Source organism: Bacillus rossius, chromosome 16 (genome assembly GCF_032445375.1).
Source record: "Bacillus rossius redtenbacheri isolate Brsri chromosome 16, Brsri_v3, whole genome shotgun sequence".
Classification (NCBI taxonomy): domain Eukaryota; kingdom Metazoa; phylum Arthropoda; class Insecta; order Phasmatodea; family Bacillidae; genus Bacillus; species Bacillus rossius.
Genome location: NC_086343.1, coordinates 8,029,053 through 8,039,464, shown reverse-complemented (window position 1 = coordinate 8,039,464; position 10,412 = coordinate 8,029,053). Strand labels below are relative to the sequence as shown.

Here is a 10,412-nt window from a genome sequence, read left to right as displayed (position 1 = left end):
GCGTGCCCGACGCTGAGAGCGGGCTAGGTTAGGAACCATTGTGGAATTAGGTATCAGGAGGGCTAATATCTCGCCGCACACGGGCCACATAACGCCCTGAGTAAGAGTATCAAGCCGGGTCCACGTGCCCACTGACGTGGAGGCGCCCACTATTTCCACCAATAATTCAGATCGTAACACCGGTACGCCCTCAACACAAAATACGCGTAAAACAAATACAATGAAGTTTATGCCAAATACTAGGCTACAAAATAACACTCTTTACTATACAGTAACTAGCTAACTAATCCATTAAATAATGGATATATGTACGTAGTTTTGCAAACCATTTAATGTTAAAAATGCTAAAATAAGTTTCAGGATTTCTATTTATGTTAATTACTTAACAAAAAGTTTGCCTTCCTGTTACAAGAGCCAGATTTATTGTATGAAATGCTGATACAACATTTCAGGAGTGTCATTAATTTATCTGTTTCCCTAATAAAGAAATATTCCGTTCATAATTTCGTAACTGGGTAAAAAATCCGTAAAATGTGGCAATACTGGATTTTGCAAGGGTTTCGAAAATTAATATAGTTATAACAGGAATACCAAAGGAAAATCAACATATATCAACCACTCACAATCACTTGCAATTAAATGCATACATAATGCTTGAAGGTTTAGTTAGGATTAAAAGTCAGTTCCAAGTGATTCAAAGGTTGTCTAAGTGAGCTCAGTTATGCAAGTATCCAAGAGCATCCAAACATGGATAAAAATTTCTACAGTTAAATTTATTTTTGTAATCTTGTTATTGCTTGGTTCCAAACCGGTGTGGTCCAAATGGCATTATTAACTCAAATGTGAATTGTGTGCTGCTACTGCTGCACTATGAAATGCAACTGAAATATCTGGGTGAACACTAAATTTTAAAAAAATTTATTGACAAAAAAAACAACATATAATTGATGAAAGAAATTTTCTCAGGATAATATATATCTATTGCGAAAAACTTACCCCGACATAACCCAGTCACGACGATTATTTTCCATGGTGCAGCGCGCAGCCTAAAAATAAACAAAGGAATACATAAATGTTTGGTATACACAATCATCACTATTAAATATTCTAGATTTTTGTGTTGTTTTAAATGTTAGGGATCATACAAATAGGGGCATACTGCAGCTGATAGAAAACAAAATTTCACTACATGGTACATTCTCAATAGACCATGGAATAATGTTTTCCAAGTTTTGCAGTTTAGGTCCTGAAATATGAGTAATTTTGTTTAATGATTGTATGAGATTTAATTCATTACCAAGGACAATTTTACATTTAATACATTCTGGATGCTTTCTGTATAAATGGAAGTACATACCTTAGTTTGTTTCAATATATAATCAGTAGTAATTTTACTAGCAAAAAAAAACATAAATTGATACACAATTAGTATGAATACATAACTTAGTTTATTTGAAGTAAATACGTAACTATTTACTGCCTTTAATTTGTTTTGATAAAAGACTTCCCATTAAAGCACAATGCTCTAACCCCAACTGGATAAAATAATTAGAATACAACAAAAAAATTATCTGAGGTTAACTTTAGTTACTTAAAAATAATATTTCAACTTAACGTCTGTAGATTAAAATCTCTTCAATCTGAACTTGATGGGGCTAAACCAATTTAAGATTGTGAAAATTCTGATAATCCAAAATTTAAGTGTGTCCATGCAGTGATGTAGGTACATGTTTTGATTCACTAAGAAATACATAATGCAATGTACCTTAAAAAATTAATGATGTACAATGGCTAACATTTTATGTGGCCAATGGGCACAACCAGTTTTGCCGTAGTTGATACAATTTTAATGAATTTATGTGACTGTACCTTACTGCACGATGAAATTGTATATTTTTAGGCCCACTACTACAAATGACATGGCAGTGGACATGGATCTTATACATAGATACATATCCGGACACGGAAGCATACGGATTAGCTGGGAAACTCCCATCTCTTCCGTTTACGTTACCATGTGCGACCAATAGAAGCAGAGTATTTGACTGCAGTGTTGAAGCCATGTTTGCTTGCATTTTAAATAAATTAATAATTGTTTCAAGTACAAGATCAGCTGTGTACTAAAAGAATTCTAGGAATACTTTGTAGTTTATTTTTATTATTTATGTAAATCCATACTATTTTTATGTTCTGATATCTCGAAAAATTTTAAATTAAATTAATGATTTATTTTGTTGTTGTCGTAGCCTTGATCCGTTTGTGTTTTTATATTTCTTCACTGTTGTATAATGGGCCTAGTATTTACTATGCATAATATTTTTAGTTTACTCCAAATAAATTATTATAAACTGACAGAATTTTTTAAACTAATAAGTTTCCAGTGCCGAAGGGGAGTGAAGAAACCTTGACTCTGCATCAGAGGTGCTCTTAGACTTCACAGGGCCCTGGGGCGTTTGCAGTTGCGAGGGCGTAATATTTTGAAGAGGGTGTTTACCGAGGGGGGCCTAAGTGATGTATTTAACACCCCACAGTCCTTCCCCCAGAAAAATTAAAAAATTTAAAAAAAAAAAAAAAAAACTTAAAAATCGAGTTTTTTTTAAAGCCAATATGGAAATTAAATTTCAACCATTTTTTGTATTATTTCCTGATGAATTCATTGTCGGGTTTGTTTTATAAATTCGTACGATCAAGTTCTGGTAAAATCTAGGAAAGATTTTCTCATGCAAAACCATGAATTGACCAGCACTTGAAACTGCATGCTGGAAAAAAAATATAAAATTTTTGTTCCCCCCCCCCCTCGAACGTGCATGTTTCCAAGGACGGGGTGGGTTGGCGCGGGGACAGAAAAGCGGGTTGGTTCCTGGCAGTGGCGTAGCCAGAATTTGTGTATGGGGGGTGTTAAGAAGCATGCCCCCCCACCACCCCCCCATATTAAAGCGTTGGAGTCCGGGGGGTTTCTCCCCCCGGGAAAATTTGGATTTTAAGGTGTAAAATAGTGCTATTCTAGCAGTTTTCGGTAACTTAAATTTAAATATTGTAATGGTAAAAATTTTTTTATTAATTGTAATATGAAATTTGTTTAAGTGATGAATAAGAAATTAATTAAAGATTTGGTGCTAAAGGGGGGGGGGGGGGGGGGTTGAACCCCTAAAACCCCCCTGGCTACGCCCCTGGTTCCCGGGCCGCGTCGCCCGTGCCTCACCAGCATGTCTCCCGTCGTGACGGTCACGTTGCTCAGCACGGGGTAGAACATCTGCGGCGTGAGCGGGTCCCGCTTGCCCAGCAGGGTCCACTGGTCGACGCCGTTCTCGTCCTCTCGCACGCGGTAGCCGGACACCACCTTGCCTGCGTGGGGGGGCACAACCAGGCGCTCTTTTTTCCACTCCCTCGGACATCATTCGCAATTCTTTACACATGTGAAATCTTTGCCTCTCGATACACAGCACTTGGCGGGAAACAATGCTGCTATCTGTGGCAAAGTTCATACAGACAAAGGGGAACGTTACAGTATTCACTGTTTAATTTTAACAAGATGGGCGGTGTTTAAATGAAATTCCTTGTCGAAAACAAGCCGGTGTTTAGTATTTATTAAAACTTGAGTACTCTTAAAAATCACAAGAAACATAAAGTTTGGATAATGGCTTTTTAAAACTTTTAGGAGGCCTTACCCCCTCCCCCCCCCCCCTTCCCCCAAAATTTCGGACTCCATCACTAGTATTTAAGTTTCCAAGACCTAGTGAAATGTTGCAGCCAGGTGTACTTAAACCGGTCCAACTCCTCTCGTGAGAACACACATTACAACTTATAAACACGCAAGATATATTTTCTAAATTATGTTAGTTCTATAATATGATTTTGTTAGTTACGATGTTTCGAAGTTATGAGTTTCGGCTTTGTGTGTCTCTAAGTCATGGTCGTTCTAACTTAAGAAAATTCTAAATAATTAATTTTTTTTTTCAATAATTCGAAGTTATGACTTCTAAGTTACGAATTTCTAAGTTGTGCGTGGATGCCCACATTACCGCCGCCGAGTTCAGGAACATACCCTTCAGACGACACGACGCACCGACTCACCCAGGCTGTGCGTGTGGGTGCGGTACGCGAACGGGTGGATGGTCTTCTTCTCCTTCATCCGGCACATGGTCTCCATGTGCTCTCTCCTCATGGGTGGGATCATGCCGCCCGTGCCCAGCAGGATCACGCCCGCCAGCTTCTCCATGCTGTGGGTGCATGGACATGGGCGAACATCAACTTCTGCTGGCCAGTAACTGAATGAGTACACCAACATGGGCGAACTTCAACTTTTGCTGGCCAGTAATTGAATGAGTGCTACAACATGGGCGAACTTCGACTTTCAGTGGCCAGTAACTGAATGAGTGCTACAACATGGGCGAACTTCAACTTTCGCTGGCCAGTAATTGAATCAGTGCTACAACATGGGCAAACTTCAACTTTCGCTGGCCACTAACTGAATGAGTGCTACCACATGGGCGAACTTCAACTTTCAGTGGCCAGTAACTGAATGAGTACTACAACACGGACAAACTTCAACTTTTGGTGGCCACTAACTGAATGAGTGCTTCAACATCGGCGAAATTCAACTTTCGGTGGCCAGTACCTGAATGAGTACACCAACATGGGCGAACTTCAACTTCCGGTGGCCAGTAACTGAATGAGTGCTACAACATGGGCGAACTTCAACTTTCAGTGGCCAGTAACTGAATTAATACACCAACATGGGCGAACTTCAACTTTCGGTGGCCAGTAACTGAATGAGTGCTACAACATGGGCGAACTTCAACTTTCGCTGGCCAGTAACTGAATCAGTGCTACAACATGGGCGAACGTCAACTTTTAGTGGCCAGTAACTGAATGAGTACACCAACATGGGCGAACTTCAACTTTCGGTGGCCAGTAACTGAATGAGTGGTACAACATGGACGAACTTCAACTTCCGCTGGCCAGTAACTGAATGAGTGCTACAACATGGGCGAACTTCAACTTTTAGTGGCCAGTAACTGAATGAGTACACCAACATGGGCGAACTTCAACTTTCGGTGGCCAGTAACTGAATGAGTGCTACAACATGGGCGAATTTCAACTTTCGGTGGCCAGTAATTGAATCAGTGCTACAACATGGGCAAACTTCAACTTTCGCTGGCCACTAACTGAATAGTGCTACCACATGGGCGAACTTCAACTTTCAGTGGCCAGTAACTGAATGAGTACTACAACATGGGCGAACTTCAACTTTCAGTGGCCAGTAACTGAATTAATACACCAACATGGGCGAACTTCAACTTTCGGTGGCCAGTAACTGAATGAGTGCTACAACATGGCCGAACTTCAACTTTCGCTGGCCAGTAACTGAATCAGTGCTACAACATGGGCGAACTTCAACTTTTAGTGGCCAGTAACTGAATGAGTACACCAACATGGGCGAACTTCAACTTTCGGTGGCCAGTAACTGAATGAGTGGTACAACATGGACGAACTTCAACTTCCGCTGGCCAGTAACTGAATGAGTGCTACAACATGGGCGAACTTCAACTTTTAGTGGCCAGTAACTGAATGAGTACACCAACATGGGCGAACTTCAACTTTCGGTGGCCAGTAACTGAATTAGTGGTACAACATGGACGACTTCAACTTCCGCTGGCCAGTAACTGAATGAGTGCTACAACATGGGCGAACTTCAACTTTTAGTGGCCAGTAACTGAATGAGTACACCAACATGGGCGAACTTCAACTTTCGGTGGCCAGTAACTGAATGAGTGCTACAACATGGGCGAATTTCAACTTTCGGTGGCCAGTAACTGAATGAGTGCTACAACTTGGGCGAATTTAAACTTTCGGTGGCTAGTAACTGATTTGAGTGCTACAACATGGGCGAACTTCAACTTCCGCTGGCCAGTAACTGAATGAGTGCTACAACATGGGCGAACTTCAACTTCCGCTGGCCAGTAACTGAATGAGTGGTACAACATGGGCGAACTTCAACTTCCGCTGGCCAGTAACTGAATGAGTGCTACAACATGGGCGATCTTCAACTTCCGCTGGCCAGTAACTGAATGATTGCTACAACATGGGCGAACATCAACTTTCGGTGGCCAGTAACTGAATGAGTGCTACAACATGGGCAAACTTCAACTTTCGCTGGCCAGTAACTGAATGAGTGCTACAACATGGGCGAATTTCAACTTTCGGTGACCAGTAACTGAATGAGTGCTACAACATGGGCGAATTTCAACTTTCGGTGACCAGTAACTGAATGAGTGCTACAACATGGGCAAATTTCAACTTTCGGTGACCAGTACCGGCAATGTTTAAAGCATATTAATTTAGCAGAATTAGATTAATACCGTAAGAATTCATAAATTGGGCATGTAGTCTAAAAAAACATAGGAAATACCCATTTCTTAGTTCCTGCAATGTTTAAAGCATGTTAAGGTAGTATAAAGCAAATTTTTTTTTGCCAATTTCTGTCCAAGAGTGGAGCTAACTTTGATTAGTGTGAAAAAAAAATCTTGGACTGGCTTGTACAGAGTAAAAGGGCTTAAGCTGGAAATACGTTCACAAGAAAATAAATTTAACTGCTAAGTTTACTTACGGCCGCTCTGTGTAGTGCAGAAATATCCCGGAATTATCTGTGCTGCCATCTGAAATAATAAACACAGTTCAAGCTTCACACTGCTTTTTGTTTTCTTCTCTAAAATGTTTGCAACAAAGTCCAACTAAGTACTTTACAAACCGAAAAAAAAGTTAATATATAACTATTGTTAGGTACTAAAGTAAACGCTGGAGTAGTTTGCAGGAATGATGCAAATGTCCTAGGAACATAGAAACTGTATTTAAATAAATAAAAGTGCCAACCAAAAAAATAAAGTTATATGTGTACCGACTGATATTATTGTAATGTTAGATGACCAATGGATGGTTAGGTGTACAAATATGTTTCAATGATGAATGTGTAGCAGGGGGAAAAAAAGTTGATCAAATTAGTTCATATTTTTCTTTGTGTGGCTTGATGTTATGAGATAAAATTTTGGACAACGCGAATCTGGTAAAACGCGGAAGAACGACATGCCAGAGACGAAGGAAGAAATTTAAAATCAGGTTTGAACCCGATTCAAATGATGCCTCGCTCCGTCCTGTTGCTGACGTCACTGAGATGCGATCACAGTGAGCGACAACTTTGAGACAGCTGTCAGGCCACTATGTTGGTCTGTGCTGTGATAATTTCTCTTATTCATTTCACGGAATTCTCTGTGCTCTCTATGCATTTACAATTTATTGACATCGGCTGCTGACTTGTCTTCTGAGTGTGTATTCACTTTCTTTGTCCGTTCTTCGGGATTTTCTCTTATGACATACAGTGCAAACTAACAATGACGTATGACCAAAACAATTATTTAAATCAAATAACAGGTTTTTTTTCTTTCAAGTTTCAGCAAAGGCTAATAAGTTAAAACCATAGATGTGTAACATCTAACCTCGGTAATGAGCAAATTCGTGTGTTCTCTTGTTGCAGATACACTTATAGTACAAAACTCGGACACGAAAATTTAACGCAGAATTCTTTAAAAATAATGTCCGAGAGTAAATTGTGTTTTCAACCACATTTCTCGAAGGGAATCACACGTAGTTTCCGCGCCCGCCGCTAGAATTCGCTACCGGAGCAGCTGCGTCGACTATCGAATCATTCGATTTGCAGAGCGAAATTTCAAACTATGAAATGAAACGTATCGGATTAAAGCGAAAAAATACTAAACCCCGGCTTTGGCACTAATTTTCTACTGATAATTTTATTTAAATACTGGCCATCTATAAAGTTTTCCCTTTGTCTTTGTGAACTTCGGTTCGCGCCAGCCGCCACAGATGGCAGCACCGCGGTCACACACTTCCGTCCCACGCGACTGCCGTTCCATTCGCGAAATGACTCCGTGCCCAAAATTGCCGTGTATACCGAGAGATGAGATGTCAACACATTCAGCAGTTGAGATGGTGAGAGAGATTGGTCACCTGCGAACTGGTCGATGTGGGCGTAGTGCACCTGCAGCACCAGGTACTGGATGGGCGATTTGCCGCCCACCTGGAAGCCCACCTCCGGCGGGAGGGACAGCGGCGGCGCGTCTCTGGCCCACGCGTATATCACCTGAGACATAACCGCGGGGGAACTGTCAATGTATAACTGTACTGACGCAAGAAGGCAGGAACATCGGAACAGGAGGGGGGGGGGGGGCAGCAGGGGCGAGTCGCCCCCGTGCTGTTATGCATGGGGGAGGGCGAGAGTAGCATTTCGCCCCCCCCCCCTCCTTTTCCCAGAATAAATGTTTGGTCCTAGTAGTATTTTTCTCAACCAGTAGTTACAAACGCTGCATTGATTAGAAAATCAAATTTATGATTGTCAATATACTGTATGTTGATTACAAATTCCTAGATGGTATTTTCTTTTAATTTACTACATCTACTGTCAGAGTATCAAGCCATTCCATTGTCCAGAACAACAGAGGGGCAATTTGTCGAGAGGTCGAGATGTAGGGATGAGCGTTAATATTTAATACATACTACCGTACGTCATCAAATTCTAGGAATGATATATTTAATACTTAGGTTCGGAAACTCATTAAATAGCACAAATTTGCATCTAAAATTCCAAATTTTTCCGCGCTCTAGGACTGAGGTAAGTGTGATGCATCTTTTCGCCCATCCCCCCCCCCCCCCTTCCCAACTCATGAAAACGTTCCGACGTCCCTGCAAAAGAAGGCATAAATATCTGAAAGTTTTTGTCCACTGGCATTTAAACCATGATATATCTACATCGCTACAGCTGTATTCACTGTTCCATACTGCCCATGACCATTCTCATGGCCATTCTAATACAACCCTTTGGTCCTTCTCCCTTTATTGTTTCCCTCGATGGCTCCTTGAAGACTTCTCGGGAGGGGCCGTCGTGCAGAAAACACGGCGTTAAGTAAGTCACACAATGGCCTTGGAATATTTTTTTTAAAAAACTGTGTGGTCTTAAAAATACTGAACAGTAGAACTTCCATGCGCCGTGTTCCCAACAAGGCAAGTGCTTATTCGCTACCTTACACGGACGTCTTGGAACACCGTCCTCGGTTTTAGTTGAGTCAGGAAGGGAAAAATAAATAAATAAAGTTGGCTCACCTGCGAGCCCGCCGCGCATGGACTGGAAGCCTCCAGGCTGTTGTCGTGCTGCGCCATTTCCCCGCAGTTCCTGTGCAGCGAGGACAGCATGTGAGCACACACATCCCTACATCCCGTAGAAAAACACATCCCTACATCCCGTAGGCAATCACATCCCTACATCCCGTAGCAACACATCCCTACATCCCGTAGCAACACATCCCTACATCCCGTAGAAAAACACATCCCTACATCCCGTAGCAACACATCCCTACATCCCGTAGAAAAACACATCCCTACATCCCGTAGCAACACATCCCTACATACCGTAGCAACACATCCCTACATCCCGTAGAAAAACACATCCCTACATACCGTAGGCAAACATATCCCTACATCCCGTAGCAACACATCCCTACATCCCGTAGCAACACATCCCTACATCCTGTAGCAACACATCCCTACATCCCGTAGAAAAACACATCCCTACATCCCGTAGCAACACATCCCTACATCCCGTAGCAACACATCCCTACATCCCGTAGCTAAACAATTCCTTACATCCCGTAGCTAAACACATCCCTACATCCCGTAGCAAAACACATCCCTACATCCCGTAGCTAAACACATCCCTACATCCCGTAGCAAAACACATCCCTACATCCCGTAGCAAATGCACGTGTTTACAAGGCCGTTCTACAATGGCACGGAAACTGAGATGAATCTCCTGGAACATTTCACTATCGCGTCTGCAGCGAGCTTCCACAGTGCACGTAAACTTAACAAATGGCTTCCAATGAGATTGCATTTCAAGATAACGAAGTATTAATTTAATTTAAAAAAAAAATAATAGTTGCTTAGAGAGTCCATAGCACGGACTGAATTTACGTATATAAGAGTAATAAACGACAAAGTAATAGTTGAACACTAGATATTCTTGTATTTGAATCAATTTTTAACGTATTTAGAACACAAACAAACTTGGCTAATTCGCACGGGTTCTTCTCCGTCAGCGTGCTAGTGTAGAATTTCTGTTCTGTGAGATACGTCTCTCAGTTTCCGTTTCATTGTAGAACGATCCTTAGGGTATTTGGTACCGTAACCGATTTTCCAAGCCGGGAATTTCAGTACTAGGTTTTTTTATATTATTTTTTTATTAATGGAGCAGCAGTCTGTAATCAAAGTAGTAATAGTTAATTTTTAACTATTAAAAAAATTTGTAACCAAAAGTAAAAAGATAGGCATTTGTGTTACAATGTTGT

At 41.2% G+C, this 10,412-nt stretch overlaps 1 protein-coding gene across 2 annotated transcripts in view; it reads right to left on the bottom strand.

The window, feature by feature from the left end:
- The window catches only part of LOC134540387 (peptidylglycine alpha-hydroxylating monooxygenase), a 49,160-nt gene that overhangs the window by 10,546 nt on the left and 28,202 nt on the right, over positions 1 to 10,412 (bottom strand). For both annotated transcript variants that reach the window (XM_063383082.1, XM_063383083.1), the window contains exons 4-9: positions 9,172 to 9,241; positions 8,023 to 8,155; positions 6,611 to 6,659; positions 4,075 to 4,220; positions 3,203 to 3,345; positions 997 to 1,046 (exon numbers count right to left, since the gene is read on the bottom strand). In XM_063383082.1, the coding sequence (XP_063239152.1) occupies positions 997 to 1,046; positions 3,203 to 3,345; positions 4,075 to 4,220; positions 6,611 to 6,659; positions 8,023 to 8,155; positions 9,172 to 9,241 (591 nt within the window). The remainder of the gene's footprint in view (positions 1 to 996; positions 1,047 to 3,202; positions 3,346 to 4,074; positions 4,221 to 6,610; positions 6,660 to 8,022; positions 8,156 to 9,171; positions 9,242 to 10,412) is intronic.